This window comes from Mercenaria mercenaria, chromosome 16 (genome assembly GCF_021730395.1).
Source record: "Mercenaria mercenaria strain notata chromosome 16, MADL_Memer_1, whole genome shotgun sequence".
In the NCBI taxonomy this organism is placed as follows: Eukaryota; Metazoa; Mollusca; class Bivalvia; order Venerida; family Veneridae; genus Mercenaria; species Mercenaria mercenaria.
The window spans coordinates 57746964-57765560 of NC_069376.1; the positions used below are offsets into that span (position 1 = coordinate 57746964).

The 18597-nt window shown below is 34.6% G+C and overlaps 1 protein-coding gene across 1 annotated transcript; it reads right to left on the minus strand.

The window, feature by feature from the left end:
- Positions 1-1313: 1313 nt before the first annotated feature.
- LOC123541082 (furin-like protease kpc-1) lies at positions 1314-17125 on the minus strand. The gene is made up of 13 exons (XM_053527173.1): positions 16460-17125; positions 14723-14824; positions 13674-13790; positions 13265-13393; positions 12589-12656; positions 12222-12307; positions 10633-10820; positions 9936-10145; positions 9409-9509; positions 3314-3417; positions 2485-2602; positions 1654-1940; positions 1314-1445 (listed from the first exon to the last, which is right to left on the minus strand). The coding sequence occupies exons 1-13, from the start codon at positions 16619-16621 to the stop codon at positions 1324-1326; spliced, it is 1794 nt and encodes a 597-aa protein (XP_053383148.1). The 5' UTR covers positions 16622-17125; the 3' UTR covers positions 1314-1323.
- Between the last annotated feature and the right edge of the window lie 1472 nt (positions 17126-18597).

Consider the following 18597-nt stretch of genomic DNA (forward strand, 5'->3'; position numbering starts at 1 on the left):
CGGCGTTAAACCCAAAAACAAAACACACTCAATATACTAAATCAATTCTGATTTATGTGGTGAAGCGCGACCGTTGTCACATATGCACATAGAGCTCGCAAATGTCAACTTAACCTATTTTATTCTTGGAATTACTGGTCAACTTATTGTAACGACCTGAACAGATACGCAGTTTAATTTTTCGACAATTCAAAAAAAAAGGCTAATCCGAATGTCAATTTCATGAGCGGTGGACATGTTTTGTGAACAAAGAAGAAAAAAACTCAACATTTTTATTTAAAATTATCTTTATAAATACAAATTTATATTTAATGTAAATCTCCATGAAGCGAAACCCAAACGCTTAGACATGTTTACTGTTGTTTGGATTTTAGTTCATGGTACAATATATATGCCTATGCCATTTTATCCAGTGACGAAAAGACAAAAAAGGGACTTTTAATGTCAACGAACATATATTTTGTTTAATCAATCGAAAGAACGTTCAGGATTGCAAGTATATCAGATCTTACAACATCGTAAAATTAACTTATTTCGATGTAGGCCATGATAAACTATGATTAAAATGCTAATCTCTTAGGTTACGTGAACATGTTGTGTTAGTAGGTTTCACTTGCTGGTCCTTGTTCGAGACTTCCGGACAAAGTTAATACACTTTGATTTTGCCCGACCTTTGCCGGTACCACCGCTGCTTTCGATTTCAGAATTGCACCTTTTGTGATGACAAAAACACCAGTAGATATAACGGCCAGTCCGGCGAGTGCTCCAATTGCAGCAGCAACAAATACACTCATATTGTTGTTCTGTTTTTCTGCAAATAAGATCAAATGTGCACTTAAAATTGTATTCATAGATTTTTCCCACTCTGAAAACAGGTACATTTCATCAACACAGTCACATTTGCCTGAAATTCACTTCTTTATAGCAATGTTTGAGAAAGGTATCACGGTATAGATCCTGATTATTAAAAAATGGAGAATATATTTAGACGGCTAGCAGCCGTGTCACTCGACAGAGCAGAGAATCAGGGTGGTGTTCCGAATTCATGAATTCGAGTCCCAGTCTTGCTGCACATTTTTTCTCACCTTGTGATACTTAACGCAAAGCTTTGGACCATGACGAAATTGCATTGGCTATAATCTACGACGCCTTTAACTCATAAAGTATTCTCCGGAAATCGAATTGCAATCAGAGCGGACGCAGAAGTCCAGTGATAATGTAGGCGGCTAGGTAGCTAAATCAATATAGAATCGATTTCAAATCAGGGTATGGCAAGCTACTGGCATACAGAGACATGTAAGTACTATATTTACCTGAAACAGTCTAGCATGCAACAATGTCATGTTTCAGAATTCTTTTAATTAAAACATTACCATCTTCAATTCCATGTAGCGGATCTGTAGCAGTACCAAAGAATGTTAGTGACCATGTGTTAAGGTTCAATGCTGAAGACATGAAATAATTAATGTTATAAATGATGCGTGTGACGGCATTAGGAGTGAACCTAGAAATATATCCATAAACATGGCTCCCACCCACAAAATTAGATGACCTCAATTTGTTTTATATAAATCAAGTGACAGGCAAGATTACGTTATTTTGTCAATTGTATGTTTTTATAATTTACACAAAAGAGAATTCAACTTTCCTTACTATTACTTGAAAGTGAAGAATCCATTCTAAGTGTCCACGTTCCAGAAGGGTTTTCACCCCATGTGTGAAGTGACATAAATTTCCAAGAAACAGTCCCAGTTTCTATATCATTCGGTCTCTCACGCAGTATCCGGCTTTCTGTACCCCCTGGAGACACGAGGTATATTTGTGTGTTCTCTCTGTATTCCGCCTGGAAACTGATGCTAACCTGTACATGCTCAAGGTACTTGATAAAACAGTACTCATTTGTCCATGTGCTAACAATTGATGTTAATGCTGTCGACGACCTACAGTTATGCAACATGATTAAAACATACGGATCTTTCGTAGAAAAAGTCAAATCTATGAAATACATGTAGTTGTATTAATGTATCGGAAAATACAAATATTAATGGATGGATAATTAGAACACTTTCTAAAGCGCGACAAGCATTGAATGTCACATGACTGAGTATCGAACTGATGTGTCTTTATGTTATTGATTTTAAGATTTTATATAAACACATTGAAAATATATCATTGTATATTCTAATATGTTTTAATGTTTCTTCGCATTTCTACCTACGAAATTGAATGGAACGTAACATAAAATTTGTATTTATAACATAACTTTTATTTAATTGATAATGACCTATATGTCTGTTTCCAGAATATATATAAAATACATATATAACAAGACAGTAAATAAATCTTAGTATTTGCTTGCACCGTAATTGACTGACACAGTCTCATTACATGAACAACTTTAGCATGACAATCTGACATGTATTTGTATATTGAACAGTAACTCGACTCGAGACAGGAATGAAGACGTGTTAACTATAGTCCTACTTATATACGTATTGAGTTGTTCCTTGGCAGCTTATCTGACTAGGTACAGTAATCCATGTGGGGGCGACATCCACCATCGCCTCGGCATTCATCAATCCAAAGCCATGGCTCAGACTAACTACAATAGAAAACACGTGTTAATGGGTATATCTTTGCAGTCATATGCTTGTGTAATCGGATGGAAAGGCAACAATACTCTAGAAAGCAATTACATACTTTCTTGTTAAAAATAGCAACGTGAGCATAATTTAATTTATATAAAATACTGCAATCTAAATGACATTTGTAGTTCCAAATAAGTTCCACATAATCGTCTTGCAATTTGGGCATTCAATTAATCCGATAAAATGTCTGAGGAGAAATAAGTAAGCTACACTGTTCATTTATTGAAAGATATCCGTAACATTAGATACAGCCTAAAGTGTATTTTACGTTATTTCCTGTAGACTAACGTTATACAAACCGTCCCGATGTCCTTCTCTTACTAGTCTTACAAAGTAACAAGCAAACTTCTTGAAAATGAAAGTGTTGTATGCTCCCATTTAGGTACACATGGGCAAACAGATATATTTTTAATTTCAAGTAAACTAACATCAGCCATTTGTTCAGGTTAGTTCATACAATTATGTCAAAGATTAGCTGAACAACATATTTGACCGTAGTAGAAACACAACCGAAACACTTTTTGGTGACATTTTTTCTTCAAAATGCATATATTATACAAAAGAATGTAATTTCGTGTCATATTTTTATACCTTATGACCTTAAACAATCTCTGTGTGATTTAAAACCCAACTTTAAACAAGTTGAAAAAAAAGATATTTCGTACCTTTCTTCCCGACTGCGTTGGTATAGAAGTAAGCATTCGTAAGTCCGGTATTAGTAGAATACTCAACAATCAAATGCTGTACATCTCTCCATGTCAGGTCAGGACTAAAGAGATACGTAGAATACATAAACATGATACAGTAGAATACTCAACAATCATATGCTGTACATCTCTCCATGTCAAGTCAGGACTAAAGAGATACGTAGAATACATAAACATGATACAGTAGAATACTCAACAGTCAAATGCTGTACATCTCTCCATGTCAAGTCGGGACTAAAGAGATACGTAGAATACATAAACATGATACAGTAGAATACTCAACAATCATATACTGTACATCTCTCCATGTCAAGTCAGGACTAAGGAGATACGTAGAATACCAAAACATGATACAGTAGAATACTCAACAATCATGTGCTGTACATCTCTCCATGTCAAATCAGGACTAAAGAGATACGTAGAATACATAAACATGATACAGCAGAACACTCAACAATCATATGCTGTACATCTCTCCATGTCAAATCAGGACTAAAGAGATACGTAGAATACATAAACATGATACAGTAGAATACTCAACAATCATATGCTGCACATCTCTCCATGTCAAATAAGGACTAAAGAGATACGTGATTACATAAACATGATACAGTAGAATACGCAAGAATTAAATGCTGTACATCTCTCCATGTCAAGTCAGGACTAAAGAGATACGTAGAATACATAAACATGATACAACAGAATACTCAACAACCAAATGCTGTACATCTCTCCATGTCAGGTCAGGACTAAGGAGATATGTAGAATACATAAACATGATACAGTAGAATACTCAACAATCATATGCTGTACATCTCTCCATGTCAAGTCAGGACTAAAGAGATACGTAGAATACATAAACATGATACAGTAGAATACTCAACAATCATATGCTGTACATCTCTCCATGTCAAGTCAGGACTAAAGATGTACGTAGAATACATAAACATGATACAGTAGAATACTCAACAACAATATACTGTACATCTCTCCATGTCAAGTCAGGACTAAAGATATACGTAGAATACATAAACATGATACAGTAGAATACTCAACAACAATATGCTGTACATCTCTCCTTGTCAAGTCAGGACTAAAGATACACGTAGAATACATAAACATGATACAGTAGAATACTCAACAACAATATGCTGTACATCTCTCCATGTCAAGTCAGGACTAAAGATATACGTAGAACACATAAACATGATACAGACATAATACTCAACAATCATATGCTGCTCTCCCTGTCAAGTCAGGACTAAAGATGTACGTAGAATATATAAACATGATACAGTAGAATACTCAACAACAATATGCTGTACATTTCCCCATGTCAAGTCATGACTAAAGATATACGTAGAATACATAAACATGATACAGTAGAATACTCAACAATCACATGCTGTACATGTCTCCATGTCAAGTCAGGACTAAAGATATACGTAGAATGCATAAACATGATACAGTAAAATACTCAACAACAATATGCTGTACATTTCACCATGTCAAGTCAGGACTAAAGAGATACGTAGAATACATAAACATGATACTGACATAATACTTAACAATCATATGCTGTACATCTCTCCATGTCAAGTCAGGACTAAAGATATACGTAGAATACATAAACATGATACAGTAGAATACTCAACAACAATATGCTGTACATCTCTCCATGTCAAGTCAGGACTAAAGATATACGTAGAATACATAAACATGATACAGTAGAATACTCAACAATCATATGCTGTACATCTCTCCATGTCAGGTCAGGACTAAAGAGATACGTAGAATATAAGATAAGATATGTTTATTATAGTCTCACTCTGCATGAATACAAATATATTACAGTTACATTTACAAATGAAATATTCATGCAAACCTTTCTTAAAAGAAATATGAGAGACTAGGAGAACAAACATTACAGAATTAAACTTTAAAAAGTTTCATATTAATATTCTATCACTTAAACTTTTAAAATGATTTTATACAATTCACAGTAAAATCTCCATCTACTAAAAGAACAATATATTGATATTACACATTATATACATACACATGCCTTTAACCCTTGGAAACAGACAAACTGTATCAGTGTATCAAGGACAGATTCTTAAATACTTAAAATATATATATTCTTTAAAATCACCTAGGATCTTATCACAAAATATAGGTTCTCATCATCCAGTAAGTATACCATGTTTAAATTTTTAATATAATATAGAGATACTATTAGACAAATAGAATTAGTGACAAATTCTTTAAACATAACCCTGACATCCAGTAAAGTGGAGTAAACTGAAGTATATAGTATCACCAGAAGTACTGGAATGTAGTGAGAAGGTGAGCTATTGAGTAGAACATCATGTTAGATATTAAATGTGACACAGTATAAAATGTTTCCAAATTAACCATGAAACTCAAATTTTCTAAGTACAAAAGGGCCATAAATTTTAATAAAGTGCATATCAGAGTTATGGTTAATGGCCTATTAAGTCACCTAATGTCGATAGACCAAAGTACGTTTTAAAGCTGCAGCTTTTATAGTTTTGACAAAAGATGGATCTTAAAAAAAACGTGCTAGAAAGGCAAATAGTTTTCCATAATATTAGATATTAAATGTGATACAGTGATACAGTATAAAATGTTTCCAAGGACCAAGTGCATCATTACTAAGATCATAAGATCAACCATACCGTACTATTTTCCTTCAGTTTAAAATATTAAAACAGGTTTTGGCACTTAAAAATACAATGTTTGTGTTTGAGAGCAAATACCCAACCTTATCAGTATCAGTAAGTTCTGTAAAATTTGTATTAAAACTTGACGCTGTTTGTATCAGTTCTGCTCGGAAAGAGCTATACAACGGACAATGTAATAGAACATGTATTTCATCTTCAACAGAATCTCTACAGTGAAAAATGTTCGTTCATCCACCGGTATACCATTATATCGTCCTAGCTCAATACCAGTTGGGGCTGTGTCACTTCTGAACTTGGCTAATGCACCCCTATAAGATCTATTAAAGACTGATGTACAATATTGCTCTGCATAAAAACTTTGTTTGAATGTTTTATATAATCTAAGCTTGTTTCTTCCTATTCCATTCCGTGCAGTATCACGGCTAACATCTCTACTACAATCTTGTATAAAATCATCAAAAATTTTAGGTAGCATGTTACTAAATACATCAACTTTATGAAATTCTGTTTCAATATTACAAAATATGTCACAACCATACTGTTTAAACTTTTGACCGACTTTGTAGTTCCAATTCTTACATCAATTCTTATTCAATCTTAATGTGCTCATACTGCTAAGTCTACACCAAATAGCAAGTACAGATTTCCAACAGTTATAAAACATTGGCGTCCAACCTATATCACCACAAACTGCAGCATTTGGAGTGTACCTACCTACATTTAGGAAATACCTAGCAGCTCTATTTTGTACTGCAGTGATGAATGAAAAAGTATCACACCCCATACCGATGATGCATAAGTTATTACTAGAACAACTGTGGCCTCGTACAATTTCGTAAAAGCTTCATACGGTATGCCTCCAATGCTTTAGTTCAGGCTATTAACATACCCAAAGCTCTATTTGCAGACTGTGCAACAGTCTTAGCAGTAATTGCAAAATCTAAATGTTGAGTTAATAATATTCCTAAGTACTTATACTGTGTTACATAATTAAGAGTTGTGTCACCAATCCTAACCACAAATTCTAACTGATTCACGGACGGCTTGCGAAAATGTATAATATTTGACTTTAATGGGTTTACATTCATTACATCTGTGACACACCATAAATTCAGTATATTTAACATTTTCTGAAGCTGCTATTAAAACAATATCATCAGCACACAATAATATAGGTACATTTTCACCATCAATATCAATCCCATTACATGTAGCTTTAAGTTTTAAAGCTATATCATTTATATAAAGGTTGAATAATAAAGGTGACAATGAACAGCCTTGTTTTAAACCAGTATTGACAACAAACCAATCTGTATTGAAATGATTTAGTTTCACAGAATACAAAACATTTTGATAGAGTGACTTAATAGCATTAATTAATTTCGAATGAAAACCAAGTTTAGCCAAAATTTGGTGTACAACAGTTCTCTACTTATGGTGTCGAAAGCCTTTTTAAAATCAATTAAAGCACAGAAGGTTGACAATTTACGTGTTTTTCTTGTATCAATAATACTAGTTAAAGACTGAATGTGATCAACTGTGCTACGGCCTTTTCTAAAACAATTTTGACCCTCGTAGATGATATTATTCTCTTCAGTCCAAGATGTTATTCTATTATTAACCAAGGTACAATAAATTTTATAAACTACAGGTGTAATAGCTATACCGCGATATGAAAGAGGGTCCCTTGGATCACTTGTAGAACACTTAGGGATTGGCCTTATAAAAACCCTACTCCATAACTGTGGCAATGAGCCAGTGCAAAAACATCTATTACAAAGTTTGTGTAGAAAGTTGATAACATAGTCATTCTTTAACACTTCACCTGGAATTTCATCTACTCCAACAGCTCTATTACCTTTAATATCTAGTACTGCTCGTCTTACTTCAGAAAGTGTAAAATCTTGACTAGTGTCACTATTCCCTTCATCAGGCTCAACAACAATATTAACCTAAACAGAATCATGATCAATATAATGAACACAAGTAATGATTGGCATATCTATCTCTTTTATTATAATAGTCAGTGTTCCTTCTGTGGGCATTAGAATAATTGTCTTTTCTGTTCCACGAGTTTCCAGAATGATCTTGCTCTGTGTTTCTATGTCTATCACCATGGGAGCCTCTGCTAGAATCTTTCACCACGCTGATTGTAATTATCAGCACTTCCAGTAGAAAAAAGAGAAGAGAAATTACCGTTTCTTCTAAATGTAGGATTATGCTTTCTTTGAATGAATCTTGTATAACTATCATTTGACATGGGATTATTATGCCCAGAACCACTATTATTTCTGTTTCTAGCCCTTCCATTCTGGTCAGAATGGACACTTTCCCTAGAATCATTATCACTACTATCCTCCACTACCAGACGTGAACCTCGAGGTTTGAGACCGGACACTTCCAAAGATGATATTAGCAGTTTCAGATTGCTACTGTTAACCCGTGTTTCTGTGGATTCATCTGGGTTGATGTACACCTTTTCATATTTTGAGCTGTGTCTTAGCTCATGTTTGTTTTTCAAACGTTTTTCCCTATCATCAATGTTGTTACATGTGACAATAATAACACCCGGCTTGTTGTCATTTCTATGTTTCCTAATAGCCGTCTTAAAACCTACATCTTTTAACTTCAACCCATCCAAGAGTAGATCAGATACCAAGTGATTAACATTTTCATTAGGACTCTGTGGATGATTTCTAACACATATGTTTAAATCTCTTGTCTCATTAGTTTGGGGACTTTCATGTCTATGAGGGATTTCATCTATCTGTTGTTGCAGACATTTAATATCAGTATTAAGTTCATCTCTTACTTCCTGAATGTGTTTTTCCACATCCTTTTTACTTTTCGCCATTTCCGCATTGAGACGTTTGTCTAACATATTACTGAATTTATGAGTAATCTTCCTCTCAACATCATCGGCTACTTTGTCACGTAGAATATACATGATACAGACAGACCTACTGAATACTTTTGTGGAGAATTTGAATTCATTTATTAATAAAAGCAATACTAAATTGATCTGTTCTATTCTTTACAAAATTTATAGGCTTAAAAGTTGAAAGGCAGAATTAGAGAATGTGAAAGACAAAACCAGTATCACGTTACCTGACCTGTACTTACAACAAATAAAGAAGCTTAATAAGTTCAATCGCTGGTCATTTTATCAGCAAATAATGGGGCTGACGAAACAAGAGAAAAACAAATGATGTTCAAGTAGTGTTAAATTTTTGTTTTGTATGTGTTAACATCTTCAGTTTTGATTAGTTCACATGAACAATCATATTTCTATTAAAATGAAATTTGTAGTTACTTCCTTGAATTGGTGCTTATAAACAAGTAGCTTACTTCGCTTGAAGCACTAATGCGATGATTCCTGAAGCAACCGGACATGCAGCAGACGTTCCTTGAAAGTCGTCTATACACTGGTTACCCGGGCTGGTTGTTGCCTTGAAATGAATATCAATCGTAAAGCTTAACTCTACATCCGTAACACAAAAATTATAAAATCCGGTAAACATATTCGAAAGTAATATTTTTAACTCCATTAGTCTTATTGTTTGCTAACTTAAATGTTAGTGACCGGTATTATGACCAATAAAGTAAAGGTTAGAAAAAATATGCTCATCTTACCCTATAAATTTTACTTTTGTCAATCTAAGATACATACTAGAAATATATATCCGCATAGAATTGAAAGAACTGTTAAATAGTTATTTTGAAAGTGCAGAAAACTAACTACAGACTAAGCAATTCGAAAATTTGAAATACTGAATGTGTTTGAAAATATAGATAATCTTTAGGTATGTTACCGTTATCTTAGCGTCTGTCCGTTTAATAAAATGTCCCATCAAAGGTACTATATCCATACTTACAACTGTGTCTTGTGTGTCGTCTCCACCGTAAGTAGCCGCCATTACTGCTGTGCATTCCTCGGCATACCATGCAGGTGCAGTGTCCGGCGCCAGAGAGTTGATAGATATAGAATAGATGGTGTTGGAGTATCCATCAACGTTACAATCGTCAAAATAGGCACCTCCATTTCCTGCTGCCCAAGTGTAAATCACTCCTTTACCATTTCTACCCTGTGTTTTTTCGGGTTGGAAAACATAAGAGGATATCAAGCTTTCTTCATACATATTTTTATATTTTTATCGGTTTGAAAATGAGATATTAATCGTTTGCCAATTTTTTTATTCTATAGACTATATGTAAAGTTCATAATAATCCGTTAATATACATTCAATGGAAAACGACATAACTACAGTACAATCGTCTACGTATGCACTGTCGATATTTGAAGTAGTGTTGTCGAAATTAATAAGAGCATCCCAAAACCAAAATCAATGACACTTTATCAACACGAACTGCGAATAGTATCCAAAAAAAAGCAAATAACACACTTACAGTAACGTAATATATTGTTGTCTTTCAAAGCTATATCACACAAACAGTGTTAATTTTAAATATTATCTCTTTTAAAATTAAATCTAAGCGAAAACATTGATCTGAATGATAATATCTAGATATTAAATAGCTGAAATCAAGAGAAACACTTGGAAATACGTGTACCTCTGTTACTCCCTTAAGTAATGCTGCCTCCTGGATGGAGGAGATACCATCAGAAGGATCAAAACCAGCGCCGTCATCTTCAGGTCCCCAACTGTTGCTGTATATATCTATATTTTCTAGCTGGTGAATCAGGGCAGACGCCTCTTCTGATGGCGTGGCACCATATACGCTATCCACAAGACGAATCGCTGATTCAATAATAATGCATATAAGTAACATTGATGCAACAGTATTTGTACATAAACCAGTATACTAGATGCAACTGTACCAGACTGACCGACATCTATTTCGTCTTTAGCATGAGATCAGCGAGCATAACCTTAGAAAATAAACACCGCGGTAGTCAACTTTATGGTGGCGTATTTCTGCATACGATAATCTTATCACGAAAAACAGAAAAGTTTTCGCGAAAACATAAAAGCTTTTCCCGAAAGCATAAAAGCTTTTCACGAAAAGAACTGTAAATATTAAGTGGATAAATTTGTGATAGTGCCCACTTCTGCATAAGAAAACCAATTAAGTTTCGCGAAAATGGACCAAACTTTCATGAAAAACGGTAAAGTGTTCGTGAAAATAAAATGTTACTTTGCCGAAAACATTTTATTTTCACGAAAACTTTACCGTTTTTCATGAAAGTTTGGTCCATTTATGCGAAACATATCTGGTTTTCTTCTGCAGAACTGGACCCTAACGCAAATTTTTGCAGTTAATATTTGCAGTACTTTTCGTGTTTTCGCGTAAGCTTTTCTGTTTTTTGTGAAAACTCAATAAATTTTCGCGAAACTTATCTGGTTATCGTATGCAGAAATATGCCACCATACAACTTATTATTTTGTTTTCATATAAAATATAAAAGTGGAAAACCACAGGTCGCCCAAAATGACACAAACAAAAATGTTGCAGGCTCGATTTCACTGAGCCTATTCATGGACAGAAGGGGAAATGCAAGCTACCGTCCACGCTCTCTAGCCCCGGGTTGAGCAGAACTAAACATTTACAGATGTTATAAGCTCACTGAAGGTACGGGGAGACTTTTTACGGCCGCCACATGGATAAAAAACAGTACTGCTGTGATAATAAAATTTAAAAGTGGAAAACCACCGGTCGCAGGCTCAGTTTGACTGAGCCTGTTCTTGGCCGGTAGTGGAAACGTAAGCTACCGTCCACGCCCTCTAGGCACGGTTTGAGAAGAACTTAACATCTACAAGTGCTATAAGTACCAGAATACAATTTAGAGACATCCGCAGACGTATTCGTACGGCGGTGCACATAGTCATTTTGTAGCAAGAACATTATAAGAAAGAAGGTGAAGATACGCGAAAATGCATGCTGTCTTTGATAATGTAATAACTCTACAAACCATTATACAGTAACGCAAATACTTCGTCTGCAGCGTTTAAGCGGACTGGGCATGTTTCTTTGTAAAAAAAAAGGTACACCAAACACAACAGTTTCATTAAACCCTGTAGAAATACCTGTTGATTTGTAAATTGCTGGTTCAGAAATATCTTTTAAAGCCTCACCATAGAAACACTTTAAAACAGTGATATACATAACCTGTAAGCTTATCCAGTATAAACCTAAATTACCTAGTATTTTAGCTTCGTACGCTATTCCGATGACACAGTGCTCGTTTCGTCCTGCCGCAATGATTCCAGCACAGTTTGTACCTTGCCTGAAATACATTAAAACTTATCATTTCATATATTTCTTAATAATTGTAAAAATGCACTGTTGCCACTTTATGTTACTATAGAAATAATAACACTGAAAGAAGTATAAAGTCGACGTGAAATCTTTGAATGTCCTTTTATAAACATGTAATATAAATCACAAAGAAATAAATTAAATTAAATTGGGAACCCGGTGATATTAAAGGTATATACATAGACATTAAATGTTATTTTTCCGGGAATTACTGCGTTGTCTGATTGAACTAAATTACATAACAGTTACCCTTCTCCAACATTAGCGTGCGATGCATCCGCCGTGTTGTAAATATAGTCGTAGCTTAGAGAAACGTTCTGTAACAAAAAAAGAGATATTATAACGTTATTTCCGCTTTTTCTGTTTTTAAAACCACTTTTAGGTCTTAAAAGTTGGCAATTATATCACCCTCGTTCATCAAACATTTGTGAACTTATAATAAAACTTACAGCCGTATTTACAGAAGAAAATGGAGTAAGATTGCAGTATAAACCATTTACAGCAGCTGCGTTTGATTTTCATTTAAAATGTCAATTTGATTGACTGTTAAACAAAGAAGAAGGCGAAGCTATGTATATTCTGCGTTAAGTGGACCCAGAAAGAGCATTATGACGTCAATTATACCGTCAAATTGTCACATGATGCCCGCTTCATTGCCATGTGGATCAATGAAGTCAAGCATAATTTTTATCAAAACATTTCGATGTGCATGTAAGAATAAAAACAATCAAAGGTTTCTTAACGATTTATCGTCTAATTTACCACGGTTCATCGTTCAGATGGTTGGATATTTAACAACTCGGGCTAAAGTCTAGCTCATGGTTCAGTTCATGCGCGTCTGAATTCTGAACCGTGATCATTTCGGCGACATACCATTCAAAGGCCTTGATTATTTAATTAGTTTAAAAGGAACAAAACATCATACGTAGTTATCTGTAAGGTCAACGTGTGTAACATCAATTCCATCGTCAATTACTGCTACAGTGACGCCTTGTCCCATGTACCCTTTACCCCAGACACTATACACACCCATAGACGGCACATGACCTGGGTTCTATAATACATATACAAAGAAAAAATAACCAGTGATTTTTTAGAATTCTAAACTTCTAGCATATATGTGTTTGGTTAACGTTTAAAATATAAATAAGAGTATTTAGCTGTCAACGTAGTTGCGTCGAAGTCTTAATCGAGGTTCGTCAGTGCATGAAATATATAAAAACGTTAAAAGTTCAATAATGAATTATGTCTTTATAAAATCAGTCAAAATGCCGGCAACTAATGGCTTGTTTGTGATAAAAAAAATGAGAGAGAAAGACGAAGAGTACTAGTACCAAGTTCCACTGGTCTGTCCAGTTCGCATCTGATATGGAAACTGAACGTCGCTTTCGATCTTTTTGTATCAAACGCTTCGTCCTGTAATACACCTCTTCTTGTTGAAATGAGACAAACTAAAAATAAAAACATTAACAGAACTGAGAATAAGCCTTTTGGCATATATAAATGGTATTTTATAGCTTATCAGATGTGGTTCGAAAAAAATATAATCGAGTTCTGCGCGACTTTACGATCGCAATATCATTCCGCGAATGAAAGATCGCATATCCTTGGTTGCAAATATAATATGCAAATAGGATAATGTTTTTCTTACAGGCGCATCTGTTCTAACTAAAATCATACGAATGAAGCCGGTGAAAATTAAAATTATCACCGTAAATAAATATTCTAACGCTACCACATACAGTAAGTGACGTCACACACCCACTATGAAAGTACGCCAGGCGTTTCCGATTCTGATGCAACTAACTGGAGATAATAGATCTAGATCTGTATGAGTTTTATAAGGTAAGTTGTATTATATGTTTGTAATTCGTAAATTTATTGCAAACATAATGATATTCAAATAACAAGTTTGAAAACATACAATTGTTATTTTCAAACTATTCGTGTGTGTAAATAACATCGTAATATCGACTTTTTACCGTCTAGTCGTAGTATCGCGTTCCGGCTGTTCCACAAGTTCCAAGTGTGCAAAGAATCCAAAGAAATAGACGGATACCTTAGAAGATAACTCCACAAAGGTTACACTTGCAAAGAAATTATGATGTTGCTGTCATTGATTTATGTGTCGTGGTATCGTGCTTTCGTTGTATCGATTTCAAAATATGAGGAGACGGCCATAACGGGACATCGTAGCGCAGTTTCTTGCCCTAATGTATTGTCATTTGGTAACGGGCTTAGTTCGCAAAAGCAACCTTATACATCTATCTTATAGATATGAAAACAAATGCTTCACTGCACTTTTTAAAAACTGTTTTACCAGTACATTTAGTTGGTAGAAATATCGTGTTTTTGAATTCAGGTCGTCACTCTGAAAGAGTACCTTTTTATCTCTAATCTTTAAGTCCTCCATGTTGTCGTCTGCGCTTTCAGCACTACGTGTTAATGATACATCTTTACGAAATTGGTAATATCCTTCAAAGATCTGAAACAAAATTAATGTTTCTTCACAACAAAATGCGCTCTTATATCAGATGAAAATCTTCTACTATGAGGTAAACAGATATTAAAGACTGATGGACTAATAATGATATTATACACCACGACATGAATTACGATTATTTGAATTACGATTTATTTCTTTGCCTCTCTACAGTAATGTGTATGGGAAGGCTTTTTAGCCTTTTTCTCAAACGTGACTTATACTTAAATCATTTACAACATGAAATTACTGCCCGTTAGTCAGGTCAATAAATTCTCATATTAAATCATATTACTTTACCAGTATCTTGTTGGTAAGTATCACAACACACGCATTTAGGCCTAAATTTAATACAAAACATTCAGAAGTCTTTCATTCCATTTACCACTTAAAAATAGATAAAAAGAAAACGGAAATGTTTGTTTACTTCTACAAAATATTCATTAATATTTGCAATTAAAATGCATCCCTTTCAATGAAAATGTGTACAATAACACATTTGCACTTTCAGGAAATCTATTGACCCCACTTTGAAAGCGGAATATTTCAGATGTTAACAGATTTTTGTCATACGAAAGACGTACATTTTATGCGACGTTAGTGTGTTTGTGTGTAGGTTGGCTGCCCTTGCAACAAGTACTCGTAGGCAATGTATTTCCAACTGTCAACCGAGAGACAGCCGATTGATGAAGATGTTGGAATTCAAGTGAGTCGATAAATAATCATGTTTCACAGTATCTTGGTAGTCCACAGGAGACACTGTCTGATTTGTGAGGGTCGGGGGGAGGGGGGGGGGGCGGATTGGTGTTGTGGAGGGGGCAGTCTATGAGTTTATTCCCCAATTTCCAAACTGAAATAACGAATACAGTGTATATGGAATGCTAAAGAATCTAGAAAGCTTCTTATTTCGAGCGTTTTCTGCATCTAGCACCTCATGGAGGACTCACCCATATCGGTTACAAGTCGAGACGGTAAACAATCATGCTGGTCGCTGATATGTAAATGTAAACATACTATGTACTTCGCACAAAATCGGGATGAGTTTGTAAGACATAGATATTGACAGATTACTACTTCCTATAATTACAATTTTGATCGTAGGAAAGAGTACATGTCATTTTTCATGTATTTGCCCGTTGTAAAGGTTTTTATACGGTGTAGACATTACCATCAGAGCGCAATTTACATGTAGGTATTGTCCAGCTTTCAATGAACACTATATATAGCATTAAGCTTATATATTTTGACAGTTAATCTTTAAGGTTAAATGGTCATATGAAATTGTCCAGTGAAAATTAGTTTTATCAGGATACGCTAGAAGCCAGAGGACAAGGCTAGTCCTTTTAAAATTGTGACTACATTCATTACTTTTGGTGCGCCAACGTCATCTTTATCTATTCTGAAATATTTTTATTCTGATATATATTTTTTAAAGGATATACAACATTCTTACTTCCTTTCATGTCATATCTTTTTATTTGTTAACATCATTATAGTTTTCAATTTCTGTTTATTTTTACATTTATATTTAGTTATTTAAAGTTTATATTGACGAACATGTATTGATGCTTATATTAATCAAAAGGTATGTTACCAAAAATGAAAAGGAAGAACACAAAAAAGAAACACGATACATACCCGTTTTTCTAATTTGTAACCATATTCGGATATCTCCAATATAGCGGCTTCTCCCAAAGTTCCATTATATCGAAGAATGTAGCTGTTCCTATACTGAGTCTTTGTTTCAGTTACATCACTTATTCCGACTATTATAACACATACAACCATTGGTTTGAACATTCTACTTGCCTGTCGTTCAGTTTACAACAGAGTCGATAAACCCCGATCTAGTTGTTAAAATGTAACAAAAATACTTTACTCAATCTTTTATGGCGAAATAACATTTTTAATCTAATAATGAAAGAAAATCACACGTATTGCCGAAAATTTTTATAGGCTTTAAGTTATATCATGTATTTACCAAGCATGCTTTAATGTAAAAAATTAGTTTTTACTGACAAATAAATGACAACATGTTGGGATTATTTAAAAAATCAAAAAAAAAAGAAGAAAAAAAATCCAGAAAGCATTCCTGCAAAAAGATCCTAAATAAAGTAACTCCAGCCCATCCAAGTTTGTACAAAATATAGTCAAAGCATAATTTGCAGTCTTTCGATAAATGAGAAGTACCTGCAATGGCACTAGATATAAGCATTAGTTTATACATAATTTATTTTAGGTCGATTGTGAAGGAAAGGAAGTTCTACAACTTACATTAATCACTCTCGACACCTCATTCCTGATTAAATCCACCGCCACAATGGTACGAGAGAAGAGGCTAGTTTCCCTTCTAATGCTGAGCGCCAAGCAAGGGAGCTACTGGTACCAATTTTCACGTTTTTGGTATGACGCGGCCGGGGATCGAACCCACGACCTCCCGCACTGGAAGCGGACTCTCTATCACCACGCTATCGAGATATAAGCATTACGACTGGACTACCCGTATACCGTGGCGGTCAAAATTAATCGAAATTTCAGTATATTTTTCTCTGAACTTCTTTTAATCGTGATCACTTATATCTACCTCATGAATTACACAAATGTAAGGCAAGGTTGCTTGATTAGCATGCTGACTCTATATCCGGTATCTCACACCAGTGAAGGTATTTTCTCTTTGTAACATTGAATAACTGTTGTTTATTAAAATTAATTGTTCCATAAACATTTTTTCTTGTCATATTTCGAGCGCATATCATACTCAGTTTTTGATGATCGACAACTGCTTGTAATATTGCTTTGTTGTTATATCTTAAAAAGATACGTTGTCGTTGTCACTCTCGTTAAAAGTGAAGCACTTCGATCAAAACAGAATAAACAAAGTGTCAAAGGTATGAAATACGACCTCTTTGAACACCAGGGGTAATAAAAACACAAGAGAAAGATCTATTAAGTTTATTGGTCAGCTATTTCAGATTGAATATATGAGACTAATATTCAAAACCCGCCCGCTTAGCTCAGTAGGGAGAGCGTTGGTCTACGGATCGCGAGGTCGCGAGTTCGATCCCCGGGCGGGTCGTATGTTCTCCGTGACGATTTGATAAAAGACACTGTCTGAAATCATTCGTCCTGCACCTCTGATAATTCATGTGGGGAAGTTGGCAGTTACTTGCGGAGAACAGGTTTGTACTGGTACAAAATCAAGGAACACTGGTTATGTTAACTGCCCGCCGTTACATGACTGAAATACCGTTGAAAAACGGCGTTAAACCGAAAAAAAAAACAACTAATATTCAAAATTCCAGGTTGTTGATGAAATCTGGTATAATGAGTCATATAAGTGTGTGACAGTTATATTTTTTACAAATAGCAGCATTATAAGGACATATACAAAACCAGGCTTAGCTCGTTAGGAAGAATCATAGGGTCTTGAGTCAAATCTGGATGAGGTCTTTGCTGTCCAGACGAGTCAATAAAGTCATTGTGTCTTAAGTCAATAAACTTACACCTGTATCATACGGATGTCTGTTTTAGCATAGATTCATTTGATGCAAATTAGCTAAAATACCTAATGTAGAAAAAATATTTACCTTCAGAGTAACAAAATACTATTCTAGAAAACACCGAGAGACATTAAGACCAGATCAAAACTTTCAGATCTATATTTTCTAAATAACTGATGTAATAAAACATGGTTATTGAAATGGTAACATAAAATGAGCCGCGCCATGAGAAAACCAACATAGTGGGTTTGGGTTTGCGATCAGGATCCATGCTGT

Bases quoted from the DNA above. Each gene is read 5' to 3' on its own strand.
- LOC123541082 (XM_053527173.1), bottom strand. From the start codon at position 16,621: ATGTTCAAACCAATGGTTGTATGTGTTATAATAGTCGGAATAAGTGAT. The intron at 9,510-9,935 runs GTAAGTATGGAT...ATTCATTTCAAG, and splicing joins ACGACACACAAGACACAGTT to GCAACAACCAGCCCGGGTAA. The intron at 2,603-3,313 runs GTACGAAATATC...TTTCTATTGTAG, and splicing joins CAACGCAGTCGGGAAGAAAG to TTAGTCTGAGCCATGGCTTT.